This window comes from Vipera berus (assembly GCF_964194415.1).
Source record: "Vipera berus genome assembly, chromosome: 9".
NCBI lineage: Eukaryota > Metazoa > Chordata > Lepidosauria > Squamata > Viperidae > Vipera > Vipera berus.
In genome coordinates, this window is record NC_138212.1 from 19,828,659 (window position 1) to 19,843,466 (window position 14,808).

The 14,808-nt window shown below is 42.8% G+C and overlaps 1 protein-coding gene across 4 annotated transcripts in view; it reads left to right on the forward strand.

Annotated features, from left to right (window-relative positions):
- The window catches only part of KCNQ4 (potassium voltage-gated channel subfamily Q member 4), a 130,863-nt gene that overhangs the window by 84,541 nt on the left and 31,514 nt on the right, over positions 1–14,808 (forward strand). For all 4 annotated transcript variants that reach the window (XR_014027398.1, XM_081335196.1, XM_081335198.1 and 1 more), the window contains 4 exons: positions 1,271–1,396; positions 3,097–3,207; positions 4,756–4,851; positions 12,057–12,145. Coding sequence is in view for 3 of the 4 variants with exons in the window: in XM_081335196.1 (XP_081191322.1) it covers positions 1,271–1,396; positions 3,097–3,207; positions 4,756–4,851; positions 12,057–12,145 (422 nt within the window). In the remaining variant the exon portion in view is untranslated. The remainder of the gene's footprint in view (positions 1–1,270; positions 1,397–3,096; positions 3,208–4,755; positions 4,852–12,056; positions 12,146–14,808) is intronic.

The following is a 14,808-nucleotide window of genomic DNA, read 5'->3' on the forward strand; positions in this document are numbered from 1 at the left end:
TGATATACCCTACATAAATATGACAAAAATAAATAAATAAATAAATAAATACAGAATTATACATATACCCACATATAATATATGACACAGAGAAACAGCACAGTCCAGTTCAGGTTATGTATCCATGTGCAGAAAACAAGAAAAACGGATCTTGCGAGTTTAACCAGACGGATGACAGAGGGGACAAAGCTATTGCAGTGTAGTCCTCGTCAGAACCAGATTGCTTTTTCTGTGCAGCGATGGGACTTAATTTACTCCATCCGGGTCCTGATTTTGCAAGACAGCACCAAGTTCCTGAGAGGAAATTATTGAAATTTCCTGGAGGTATCTCTATCAAGGTCCTGCCTCCTTATAAGAAAGCAGCTTTCATTTTACTCTCTCCCACTGTACTCTGCAGCCCCATCCCCATCCCAATGCTGTGTGGTGGAAAATATTCAGTGGTTCCCTGGGACCAAGAAAAGATGGGCAGGCAGTTATTGCGGCACCTTGAGACAGCGCAACTGGAAAACCTGTACCGAACAGGGATTGTGCAAGTGTTGTGCAGATCTGAAAGGCTTTCTCCATAAGTGTGACATTCTCTACAAAATGGAAGCAATTAGAAAGGGACAGATGAAAGTATAGTAAGTAACATTACAGCTCCCTAAGGAAACCTTGCAATTCTCAAAGGCCCCAGGGAATCAGCAGGTGTGTGTGCGTGTGTTCGTGTTTGTGTGTGTCTCTGTGGTAATACAAGAATGTTCCATGATTCAGGCAGATGGTGCTTTTTTCCCTGATAAAGTGACCTTTCTTGGCATTTTATTTAGCCCCGTGTCATCAATCCCGTACTAGCATGAGGGATGAAAGGGGTCCATTAGTTGGGATCCATGTCCAATTCCCAACTTTGCCTAGCTGTCCAATCTCCCTGTCACTTCTACTTGCATCCTATCTACCTGCAAATGCATGCACACGTCAGGTGCTTTTCCACAGTATAGGAAAATAGAGACTAAATGGGGTTTATTAGCTCTCTTGTCCCCTCAGCTTCCAGGTATGCAGCCTGAACCTAAATGTAGGCCAGGCCGGTGGAGAGTTGAAACTGGTCAACAGGACCAGAAACATTCAAATCCAGCTTGGAAGAGCAACCTGCCTTACAGGAGTGGTGCTACTGGATAACATTGGAAGAAGGAGAACTATATATTCTGTTTTGGTGCAATGATGGTCATTAGTTAGGTTTCTGTCTTCTCTCTTTGATTTTGTTTGCTGAAAACTACTTTTCTCTGGTGGATTCTGGCAGGAGCTGATCACAGCATGGTACATTGGGTTCCTTGTCCTTATCTTTTCCTCTTTCCTGGTTTACCTGGTGGAAAAAGATGCCAATGATGATTTTCTCACCTATGCAGACTCCCTGTGGTGGGGTACGGTAAGTGTGCCTCCCCTTTTTTTAAAAAACAAACAAACCTCACCCCTTTTTTTTGCTAAGCAAGAGGAAGAATTGAAAACCTAAAAACAAACCGACATGAGAATGAATAATAGAAAGCAACCAAAACATCAGGATTGGCACAGGATTGATTCAGGGCTATCCAGATATCCTGTGTGAACTGGATATGTGTGTCCCTATTTGGGACCTCCAGTTGTGTTGGAACTGGAAGTCCTGGAAATGCCTCCAATGCTAAGTTGGTATCCCAACTCGTCAGTAGAACATCAAGTTGGGGATGGCTGATCTTCAAGATATGGACATGTGATAGGTAGCTACACTGGGAAACAAACTGTGTAAGCTGAAAGGCTGTAACCCAGGGGTGTCAAACTCAATTTCATTGAGGGCCGCATCAGCATTGCGGTTGCCCTCAGGGGGCCGGGTGGGTATGGCCAGGGTGGGCGTGGCCTACTGGGTGGGCGTGGCTAGAGTGTGTATGGCCTACTGGGTGGGCATGGCCAGCTCTACATCGTTGGCATCAAGGGTGCCTATGGGGGCCTGGGCAGGAGTGGGACAGATCTGAGGGTCTCTGGCAGGAGGAGGGTCTCTGAGCCAGGGCCAAGGCAGTGGGGGCCATTCCCTCACTGTTTCCAGGATGGCTTCGCGGGCCGCATGAAACCACTTCGCGGGCCGGATCTGGCCCCCGGGCCTTGTGTTTGACATGTCTGCTGTAACCCAACCAGCAACTAGTACTGTCATTACCTAACAGGAAGAGATACAGTATATCTCCTGTGTAAAATAGTTTTCTTTTTTTTTCTGTCAAGAACCCTGTGCCATGCAGGCAGTGGTGGGATTCAGCCGGTTCGCACCGGTTCGGTAGAACCAGTAGCTAAATTTTGTTGAGTTTAAAGAACCGGCTGAACCCATGATGCTTCTGGAAGTCCGTTCTAGGCCTCGGAGGCCTGGAGGAGGTCTCCCAGGCTTAGAACGGCCCACCAGAAGTGTGTGGGTGTCACTTCCGGAAGTCCATTCTAAGCCTGGTGGAAGCCTAGGCCTCAGAAGCCTGGAGGAGGTCTCCCAGGCCTAGAACAGCCCACAGAAAGTGCATTGATGTCACTTCTGGAAGTCCGTTCTAGGCCTCAGAGGCCCAGGCCTGCATCCACACAGAGAACCATATGTTAAGGTACTTGAATCCCACCACTGCACGCAGGTATATTTTTTATACAGATAAATAAATTGGGACAGGAATCAGGAGCAGTGGATTTTGCTGTTGGCCTAGAGGGATGGAAAATGCCAGGAAAGACACGGTCATGGTATCAACCAATTAATAATATTTATTTGGACACTGACCAGCAAAAATTAAAAAGAACAAAAACATGTAATAGTATACTAACCAGCAGAATGAATCACAAAATATAGCATTTACTCACTCCTCTATTACTATGTTAATACAGTTGTTACCTGGGTGATAAATTGAAAACATTCATAAATATAAAATAGAAATAAAAAACTATATAGCCCCTGTAATTTATTAGTTCAGATGTCCTGAACCAAAGGTAATATTTAAAACAAAGATTAATATGTCTTTAACCAGTTATATCTTGCTTTCATTGCAGCAACACCAAATTTAGCTACCCCGCCTGTAATGAAGCCTGAAGGAGAAGGGTCCCATAAAATTTATCTGGCATCTTCTTCTGTGATTTCAGATCACACTCACCACTATCGGCTATGGGGACAAGGTTCCAAAAACATGGCTTGGCCGGGTGCTGACGGCCTGCTTCGCCTTGCTGGGAATCTCCTTCTTTGCCCTTCCTGCGGTGAGTCCCCAGGAAAAACAAGAACCCCAGATCTCTTAGGGAGCTAGTATTCTCCTAGGCCACATTCAGGGCAGTAGATTGACTGTGAATTGTGACAGAGAACATGGGCATCTAGATGCAAGTTCTCATTCAACCATGGAATCTCGCTAGGTCATTTCTGGCCCATTTGTCAGGTGCAAGAAACCAGAATAATTTCGTGAATTAAGCCAAAGCAATTTCTTTATTGTTGATCACCCATATTACAAGAATCTGGTCAGACTGGCTACATTCCCTTGGGAACCAGTAGATAAGGATTCCTTATTAGACAGATCTAGGATGTTTCCTCCAAGAGAGCAACTCTATGTGACCTGCTTCTTAATTAGTCATTCCACCACCCCATCAGTCTCAGTTATAATCAACTCACAAAGGTGGTTTGGGCATAAAAATTAGGTGTGATCTAACTCACACAATCCTGAGCTGCTCAGAGAAAAGGAGAAAGGCTCTCTTGAATGCATGACTACATGAATGCATGTGTTCAATGGTCTGTCTCCTTAATCTCTTTCTAGGATATTTTTTAAAACTTTCTAATAGCCTTGGAAAAGGGATGCGGTGGCTCAGTGGGTTAGGACGCTGAGCTTGTCGATCAGAAGGTCAGCAGTTTGGCAGGTCAAATCCCGAGTGCCGCGTAACAGAGTGAGCGCCTGTTACTTGTCCCAGCTTCTGCCAACCTAGCAGTTTGAAAGCATGTAAAAATGCAAGTAGAAAAATAGGGACCACTACGGTGGAAAGGTAACAGCGTTCCGTGCGCCTTTGGCATCTAGTCATGCCGGCCACATGACCACGGAGACATCCTCGGACAAGCGCTGGCTCTTCGGCTTTGAAACGGAGATGAGCACCGACCCCTAGAGTCGGAAACGACTAGCACCCATGTGCGGGGGAACCTTTACCTTTATAATAGCCTTGGGGTTTTCAAGAATTCTGCCACTCAAGTAGTAACCAAGTTAGACCCAACTTAGCTTTTTTTTTTAGATCAGCCTAAGTTAGTTTTCTCAATAATGTCCAGTTCTTGGAGATTGCCTGGACAAGTCCCTGCAATATTCTTGGCAAGGTTTTTTTTTAAAAAAAATGGTTTGCCCTTGTCTCCTTCCAAGGGTAGAAAGTGACTGGCCCAAGGTCACCCAACTGGTTTTGTGTATAAGGCAGGCCTAGAACTCACAGTCTCCCAGTTTCTAGCCCGGTGCCTTCATTATGGCACCAAAGTGGCTCTCTCCAAGCTAGCTAGCTGCTGATAATTATCTGTAGTTTCTGTCTTTTTTTCACAAAAAGGAGGAGAAAAAGAATTGCATACTTGTGGGCTTGTTGTCCCTACGAGCCAGCTGTCCAGAAGGTCTTTAAGCCCCTGAGAAGATGCTGAAACATTGGGACTCTCTTTGGCTCACCATCCTAGATAGTTGGTTTTCTCCTCAACAAATAGTACAACTACTCCAATTTCTTAGACCTTCCTTTTAGTTGGAACTTACTGTAAGTGCTGTTCTGAAGGGTCCCGATGCTGTTTGTCTTTTCACACAGGGAATCCTAGGCTCAGGGTTTGCTCTCAAAGTCCAAGAGCAGCATCGACAAAAGCATTTTGAGAAGAGAAGGACACCTGCAGCAAATTTGATCCAGGTGAGTAAAAAAGGAGCATCCTGGATTTTTTTTTCCTTTTTTTCTTTTCCTCCCGCCTTCCCTGCTTAAAGAATGTGACCAATGCTAGAAGCCAAGGAATGTCTGAATAAGTTTCTTTCCTGAAGCAATTCCAAGTTTGTGCTTTGTGGCTCCATTCCATAACTACCAGATAATATTAACATACTCATGCAGATTTGTGAAAAGCACAGCCTTGGACTCTTCTGAGTACTGCAGAGAATTGGCAAAACTCCTCTTAGCAGTTCAGGTGGCAGCTGGCACATGCTAGAGCAGGGGTCTTCAAACTTGGCTCTTTTATGACTTGTGGACTTCAACTCCCAGAATTCCTCAGCCAGCATGCCTGGCTGAGGAATTCTGGGAGTTGAAGTCCACAAGTCACAAAAGGGCCAAGTTTGAAGACCCCTGTGCTAGAGTCAAGTGGCTCTCTCTATTTAAGTGGGCAGGTCAGATTTACATTTTACTGTAGCTCTTTCGTTCCTGAACTTCTTACTTGGGATAGGACTACAGGAGGAGATGAAGACCCAGTGATACCTGTAAAAATAAGTTCTCCTCTTTGCTGAGAGAGCTGGGGAAGGATGTTCTGGCCACAGGTCAGCCCTACAAAGTAGACGAGATAAGAAACAAGAGCTATGTAGGTCTGAACTGCTTTTATTGTAACAGCTATAGTAACAGAAGTTTACAAGTCCGGATGTGCTTGCCTACCCCCTTCATCGGATGGGGCTTGTCTGAGATGTTTTTCAAGTTAATTTTTTGGCCTGGTTTCAAGACTTTCTTATCAGTTATCTTGCTGATGTCCTTCAGGCTCATTCCCCATGCCCTCTACTACCTTGCCATGGGAAAGCTCTACCAGACAGACTATTTTCTCACTTGCTTAAACACCTTTATCCACCTTAACTACAGACGCTGCTTTTACCCCCCCTAGCCAGCCTTGCAGCGAGAACATCTTAAATTGTCCTTAGCTGTACTAATGATAAAGTAGTCTCTCCCCCACTCCCCGCCCCCCAAATTCGGACACTGTCCAAGGGCAGCTTCAGGGTAGGTAAAATCATCTAGCTGTGTCATCTTTTTCCTTGGAGGAAAGTCAGATGAGTGGAATTGCCTGGAAAAACAGGTGAGGGGCCAGAAGTGGGATTGGCAATAAGGACAGAAATTATTGTCCTAGCCAAGTTTTCTATCAACTTTGAGTTAAGACTTTATTCTGGGTATTATCTTACTGGCAGAGCAATAGCCAAAGATGGGAAGAATTGGGTTCTCTGCAAAGGATTGTGGGTAAAGTGCCTAATGGAATCTGTAGAATCTTTGGACAAAAGCCACAGAATGGGAAAAACAAAGTCCTTTTGTTTAATCAGGAGATACTACCTTCCAAGTAAATATGTATGTAGGAAACATTCCACCAGGCCGCACTCTTTGAATGCCAGAACACAATCTTTCTAATTGGGGGTGCCCCAGTTGGAACATAAGAGCTTTCAAGGCAAGGCATATTATGTTTTAATTTTAAAAAAAATATGTAAAGCAATATCAGGTAATTGCATTAACATACTGTACATATAAAGAAGAAAAAAATATATGGTGGCACAGTGGTTAGAATGCGGTACTGCAGGCTAACTCTGCCCATAGCCTGGAGTTCAATCCTGACCCGCTCAAGGTTGACTCCGCCTTCCATCCTTCTGAGAAAGATAAAATGAGGAGCCACGTTGTTGGGGGCAAGATGCTGACCCTGCAAACTGCTTAGAGAGGGCTATAAAGCACGATGGAGCCATATACGAGTCTAAGTTGCTATTGCTGTATAAAATGTAAAAAAAGATCTATTACAATGTTTTCCTAAAAATATTAAAAATTTCTTATAAAAAAAATACAAATGGAAACAAAAATTAGAAAAGTTAAAGAAGAAAGAAGTGCAAGGAGAAAGAGGGAAAAAAGTGATGGCTTCTGACTTTTTCCAGGGTAGTAGAATAAAAAAGATCTATTACAATGGGAATAAAAGGGCAGGTACTATACATATAAAAATGTGCCATAAATACAAAGTACACTATAACATAATCTATTGCTATTGAGGCAAATCATAAAATCCAATAAAATTGAATAAAACTATGGGGTTTTATTTATTATTTCTTTCTACCCATCTTTATTATTTTTATAAATAACTCAAGGCGGCAGACGCATCCAAGGGACCTTCCTTCTCCTAATTTTTGTTCCCAAAGTCTCAATACTTTATCTGAGATGTTTTTTCTAATGTGGCAATTGCTGCTCTTCAATATCTTCATTAACGATTTGGACGAGGGGATAGATGGGGAACTCATCAAATTTGCAGATGACACCAAGCTGGCAGGAATAGCCAATACTCCAGAAGACAGGCTTAAGATACAGGAGGATCTGGACAGACTTGAACACTGGGCACTATCTAACAAAATGAAATTCAATGGTGAAAAAAGTAAGGTTCTGCATTTAGGCAGGAAAAATCAAATGCACAGGTATAGTATAGGTGGTACCTTGCTCAATAGTAGTAACTGTGAGAGGGATCTCGGAGTCCTAGTGGACAATCACTTCAATATGAGCCAGCAGTGTGCTGTAGCTGCCAAAAAAGCCAACACAGTGCTAGGCTGCATTAACAGAGGGATAGAATCAAGATCAAGTGAAGTACTAATACCACTTTACAATGCTTTGGTAAGGCCACACCTGGAATACTGCATCCAGTTTTGGTCACCATGATGTAAAAAAAATGTCGAGACTCTAGAAAGGGTACAGAGAAGAGCAACAAAGATGATTGGGGGACTGGAGGCTAAAACATATAGGGAACGGTTGCTGGAATTGGGTATGTGTAGTTTAACGAAGAGAAGGGTGAGGGGTGACATGATAGCAGTGTTCCAATATCTCAGGGGCTGCCCCAAAGAAGAGGGAGCCAAGCTATTCTCCAAAGCGCCTGAAGGCAGGACAAGAAGCAACGGATGGAAACTAGTCAAGGAGAGAAGCAACCTAGAACTAAGGAGAAACTTCCTGACAGTTAGAACAATTAACCAGTGGAACAACCTTCCTCCAGAGGTGGTGAATGCTCCAACACTGGAGGTTTTTAAGAAGAGACTGGACAGCCATTTGCCTGAAATGGTATATGGTTTCCTACCTGAGCAGGGGATTGGAGTAGATGACCTCCAAGGTCCTTTCCAACTTATTATTATTATTAACTCAATCATTATCTAGAGTTTTCTAAGGCTGCATAATTATTGTTTTGGCTGCTGCAAAAAATTCAATAGATAATAAGTTTTTTATTTTTAAGTGTATGGTTTGGTCCTGTAACAATGTCTAAGAAGCCTAACTCTGGAGAGCATTCAATTCTTTGCTTAGTGATGAAATTTATCTCTGCAAAAATAATAATAATAATAATAATAATAATAATAATAATAATAATAATAATAATAATAATAATAATAATAATAATAATAATAATAATAATCAAGGAGATATCACACGATCATCACAAATTAAAAAAAAATACTGTGTTGTTGTTGTTTTTTGACAACCTTTCCAAGCATTTGCAAGAATAATTGCAAAGCATACTGTTCTACTGCTGAGCAAGTAAATTTCTAAAAAATTCCTTGGAAGTCTTCATGATCCCCTGCCTTCCTCCAAACATAGCTGAGACTCTTAGCAGTTTGCTTCTTCTTCTTCTTCTTCTTCTTCTTCTTCTTCTTCTTCTTCTTCTTCTTCTTCTTCTTCTTCTTCTTCTTCTTCTTCTTCTTCTTCTTCTTTAAAAAAACACATTTTATTAAGAACATTTTACGTAAGATTTAGAAAGCTCTGGGAACGCAAAAAAGAAAGTAGAACAAAAAGAAAGATATAAAAGAACAAGGGACAATAACCAAAGAAAAAGAAAGATAACCAAAGAAGTGACTTCCAGTCTTCTTTGCAACAGTTACAAAATTGCACATCATGGTTCATTTTTCTCCAGTTTCAGCAGAAAAAGTCCATAAAGGGGTTTCCAGATGTCTCTAAAAGTAACTGTTGTTCACTCGTTAGTCAAACAAGCCAATTTTGCTTTTTCTGTTAGCTCTGCCACCTTCACAATCCATTGTTCCATTATGGGCACTTCTGTATTCTTCTAGCTTTGAGTTGTGCTTTCTGCACTTCAGGGTAGATATAACACACACACACACACACACACACACACACACCAGCCCCGTCCTAAGCCATGACCTCCTTTCCAGTCCAACTTCCTTCTCCAGCCACAAGGACGAGTTCTTCTTTTCTGGCATCATTGGCCGTGTACTTTATGTTGCAGAATCACGTCTGATTCTGCCCTCCTGTCTGGATTGGTTCCTTTGCTATTGTGGTCAGAAAGATGAAGCTTCTGACACCACGTTATCTCCGTGGTCCAGAGGATCCGTGCAACAAAAGGTCTCCTTCTTGCAGCCTTGCCCTGCCATTCAACTCCTGGGCTGAGAGGCCTCCAACAACAGCTGGAAATGGATGGTGGTCAAGACAAAAAGGATGCACGCAGTTGTTTTGGCACACAAAACTATCTTAGGGACACAGCTCTGGCCTCCTCTTTCCTGAATGAGGATGCTGTCCTCTTCCCATCTGATACCCCTGGTCAATTCACGCAGCCTTCTTTTCCAGAGCAGATGAAAGGTCAGAATACGTCTCCCTGTGCTTTCTCCTTGATAATTAATCTCTAATGGAGTTTCCCCCACCTTCTCTCACTCACGCAGAAAAGGCTCAGCAGGAACAGTTCCACGTTTAGAGCTGCTGTGATTTGAGTGTGCTTGAGAGAGAGGGAGAGAGAAGGTCACGTTCCTCTATGTGGAGCACCCCAAGCCCGATCATCTCCACGGCTTTTGTCTTGGCCTTTGTCCTGCAAAAGGTGTGCAGTGTAGAGGAGTGAGTGCAGAGATGTTCAAAGAAATGAAGCAGGCTTTGGGGGTTGGGGAAAGATGTAGGTTGCAGGGCAAAGCTTCAGGAGATGCACCAACCTTACCCATCTCGGTGATGAAACCTACTTAAGAAGGGGCTTTGTATTTGAGTCCACTTCAAAGAACACAGTAATTGACAAGGTCAGGTGGATATTGTCAAACTCAAGGGGAAAGGTTTGTCTCCACTTTTGACCAGTGTGGACTCTGCACCATATTTTGTGGATTTCTGACTTGGAAACATGCAATCTGGTGAATATTTCTCCCTTCATTACAGGACTTCTCCAAGCAATTACCTTTCCCTTCCTGGTATTTAACTTGGTTTCATGTATATACTGACAACCAGCCTAGCCAATGGATGCCAAGTTCTCCTTTACTATGTTTTGATGTGGCAGTTCCTACCATAGCCATAGCCTCAGATTCACAGTGACAACATCGGGATGAAGATCAACCTGGTTAATTCAACAAAAGTGGGATAATGATTAGAAGAACTGGGGGGGCGGGGGGGAACAACCAGAGCACCAGAATCCTGTTTGGTGAAGATGGTCATGTGTTCACTAGGCCTATATGATGAACAGCAACACAACACCATTTCTATTTGATTCTCTAGGTGCCAGTTCAGAATTTCCTACAGCTCTCTTCTCTTCCTCAGCCCCGGCTTCTCTATACTGACCAAAAAAGGGAACTATAGCAATATTTAATTCTGATTTTCTTAAAAGTACACATTAAGGGCCATGAAACTGGATTCTGCCATTGCTTTAAGCTATTGTACCTTTTTGAAATTTGTCGTGGTTATAGGTTGCATTTTCGTCATCTTTCCTTATGTGCTTTCTTGGTAAGATTCCCTTTATGATTATGATGGGGACTGATGATGACAAAAAGCAGCTCGCTGGGAAAAATACTGCTCATATTCTATAGATGGGGTTAGAGTTTAGCAAGCTAAAGCAATTATGCTCGTATTTGAAGCTTTAATCTTTCAATTAAATTCTTTTTTTAATTATTTATTGAATTTATTATTTAAAACATTGGACATGGTACAAACGGACTGACATACCTTCTTGTCTACAATATTCATATATGTATATATACACATAAGATACACTTAAGATACATATCAGTTATATATAATAATACAATACTTAGAGCAATCAACCAATCTATAAATTCTAATAGAGACCTTCCTTTTGTTCCCGCCAAACATAAAACTTATTCCAAATTTTGTAGTAACCTGATTGATCTTTATTTTTAATTTCCAAAGTTAATTTATCCATTTCTGCGCATTCCCAAATTTTCCTTATTACCTCATTTTCTACTGGAATTTTACTCCTTTTCCAATTCTGGGCAAATGACATTATTGCTGCTGTAATAATATGAATCATCAGATACAACTCTTCTTTGGGGTATTTCTCTTTTGTTATGCCCAATAGGAAAAATTCTGGACTAAACTCAACTTCTTGTCTTAGTATTTCTTTTAGCCAGGTCCAAATCATTTGCCAAAATCTTTGTGACTTGCTACAGGACCACCACGTATGAAAATATGTACCTAATTCTTCGGAGCATTTCCAACATTTGGGAGATACTGTCTTATACATTTTGGCTAAACGTGCTGGGGGAAGATGCCATCGGTAGAACATTTTGAATAGGTTTTCTTTGTAAGATGAAGCCAGTGTTATTCTTTTATTTCTGTCCCAGAGCGTTTGCCATGTATCAAGATCAATGCCATGACCCACATTTTTAGCCCAAGTCAACATAGGGTTCTTCACTTGTTCCTCAAACAACTTATATCCCAAGAGCAAATTATATAATTTATTTATCTGTTTATTATCTGGGCCCAATAATATTTTATCCAAGGCCGTTTCCTGGGTGTTTATCCCCCATTCTTTTTTATCTTTCCTGAATCTTGATTGAATCTGTAAATAGGCCCACCAATCTAGTTTTATTCCTTGTAAATCTAATTCATTTCTAGACTTCAATTCTTTTTAATTCTTAAATTCTTTTTAATCTCTTCATTCCAGTTCTGACTTTCCAGTTGTCTTTGGCTGTGCTACGCATAGGACCTTGTTCCTTGGATTGTCTGAGCTTTCCCTTGGGGATCTCTGGCCTCTTTCAGCAGGGAGATGCATCAAACCAGGAATGCAAGGGGTGGGATTGGGGGGGGGGGTCCGCCATCCAAGGCAGTCTACTTATTTGTTTCATTAAGGCTGGGTGGAGACAGTAGAGGAAGCCTTCATAAGTTGGTCTAGCTCTGACCTCTCTCTCTTCTCCTGTCCTTCCTCCTTGATGTAGGCTGCTTGGCGCCTCTACTCCACCGACATCAACCGATCCTACCTGACTGCTACCTGGTGTTACTATGACAGCATGCTTCCATCTTTTAGGTATGTGTGAAGTTACATTGGGGGCTTGGAAGGATGGCAGTTGGAGCTGGGGGCAGGTGTTCCTTGGAAGTCATGGCTGAGGAAACAGAAAGAGGAAGTTGATGGACATGGCAACGAGAGGGACCAAAGTAGGGAAAAATATATCAGAGAGAACCAAACGTATGTGAGTAATTGGTAGGGCTAAATATGCCTCTTCTGCCTACTCTGACTGCTGCTACCTTTCCAGGGAAATGTGTGAGTCACTTTATGGGAGAACAGGGTGGAGAAATCAATGGGGATTGTGTGGTGGCCTTGGTGGCCTGGCATCTATTCCGTGGTAGTTTGTGGATATTTGGTGCCTGATATTCTTGTGTTGGCTCAAGGTGGGTGTCAGGCATCCTTAGCAGCTGCCCACAATGAAGAATGCTAGATTGTCTCAGAGTCTCATTAATTTTCGGAAAGGAAAGCTGGACTAGATTACAGAATCATGGGAAATGGATGCATGTGTCCTTTAGCTGCTTTGATCCCACTGACCTGCTTTTTGACTACCTTTTGATGCAGGGGAGATGTTGTTTCCTGCTTGCCGGATAGAGAAGTACCTTCCATCTGGCCTCCTTTGATAAATCAGTCTTATCCAATCCAGTGTTTTAATCCCATCCATCAGGAGAAGGTGGTAGAACAATTATGCATCATTGCAGAACAGTCATTGGCCATGGGAAAGAACTAACCAGTGAGGCTGATGCTTAGTAGACCACTTCCTCTGAACATGTTTGCTGGGTTTTGAATGTTCAGGTTCCATGCCCTCTTCATAAGGCATCATAATTCCATCCACATCTTTCATAACATGTGATGTTTCCTCCACTCAAACTGGGCTCCAGGATCTTCTAGGTGGTGGAAGCTGCAATGGAGACTAATGGAGAGGTAGGAGGGTAGGAGCTGGGCTATTAATGGGAGCGTGATTCTGGGCCTTTGCATGCATGTAGACATGCACGGAGTCACGTGCATATACATGCAGGGTAGAAATGTTATTGTTAAGCATAAATTGTTCAGTCAAAAAGCTGCCGTCTTGCAAGACTTACTTTGACCAGTTTTTCATTGTCTCAAGAAAAGGCCTGTGGCAGCCCCCGGGGGTCTCTGTGTCTTATTTTTCCAAATGCATAATCCACTTTTCTAATGTTTAGTACACAAGAGGGTTTTCAGTTGTCTTCAACAGAGAACAAGATGAAAATACAAAGGAGACAACCTCTGTGGAATCAAGTGACTCTCTTCAAAAAACCAAAGCGAAACTAAAGACCAAACAGGCAGAAGCAGCACAAAACAACTATTAAAATGATGATTTGAGGGGGCGGGGGGAGTTGAGGCTTGTACGTGTAAAAGCAACTAGCAGAAGGGCTGAGTGGGCATACTTGGGGATTTCAAATGAGACCTTGAGGACCACCAAAAGGCATCTGTGGGGAGTGCCAACAACTGCGAAATGGCTGATGCAGCATCACAATGGAACATAATGTGTGCATACCACCCCTACTAGGGATGCGGTGGCTCAGTGGGTTAGGATGCTGAGCTTGTCGATCAGAAGGTCGGCAGTTTGGCAGGTCGAATCCCGAGTGCCACGTAACAGAGTGAGCACCTGTTACTCATCTCAGCTTCTGCCAACCTAGCAGTTCGAAAGCACGTAAAAAATGCAAGTAGAAAAATAGGGACCACTACAGTGGGAAGGTAACAGCGTTCCATACGCCTCTGGCATCTAGTCATGCTGGCCACATGACCATGGAGACGTCCTCGGACAAGCGCTGGCTCTTCAGCTTTGAAACGGAGATGAGCACTGGCCCGTAGAGTTGGAAACGACTAGCACGCATGCGCGGGGGAACCTTTACCTTTACCACCCCTACTATCTTGCAGATTGTGATGCTCCTCCCACGGTCATCCCTGCCTTAACAGTTGCATTTAAGTGGGGAGTTGGTTTAGCACCCCCAAGACAGAGAGTGCTAATTGACTCTGAGAACATTATGTGCAAGAGTCTGATCTCACCAAAAGAACACCAAATCATGTCCTTCCCCAAAGGTGGGACTTCAACCTCACTTGACCAGTTCATCCCTACTAGAACTGGAACCCGCAGTTACTTAAACTCATCGCTGTGTCCCTTATATAATAAGGGGAAACCTGTATTTGGAGGGTCCACCCAGGGAGAAATAAAAATTTCAAGATGGCATCTGCATGTAAAAAGGGGTGGTGACTGAATCACTGCAGGCATGATAGACATCTTGACATTAGATCCTCCTCCGAGACCAGGAGAAAAAGATAGGAAGGAAGATGGAAGGGGAAAAGTAAGTGAGAAAAAAAATGAGGTAACAAGGACCAAAAATGACAAGTTTCTATAGCTCATGGTTGGACGCTTTTGGCACACAGCCCTTCCCATGGACCTTTTTAATAAACAAGGAGACCAGGAAGATGACACCCTTGATTAACTTCCATACACTTCCATGCCACCACAACTACACTGTGAGGCTAGTTGAATCACAAATGGTATTAGCCAATGTAATAAGGGAAGAGATGATTTGCAGTGGATTTATTATCCCTGGCTACACCTTCCCCTGGTGTGGAAAGATGGTTTAATCGGGATTCAGGAGGCTTGTGCTGTCATTTCACTTTTCTTCCAGTTTCAAAATATTTGACATTTTTCAGGG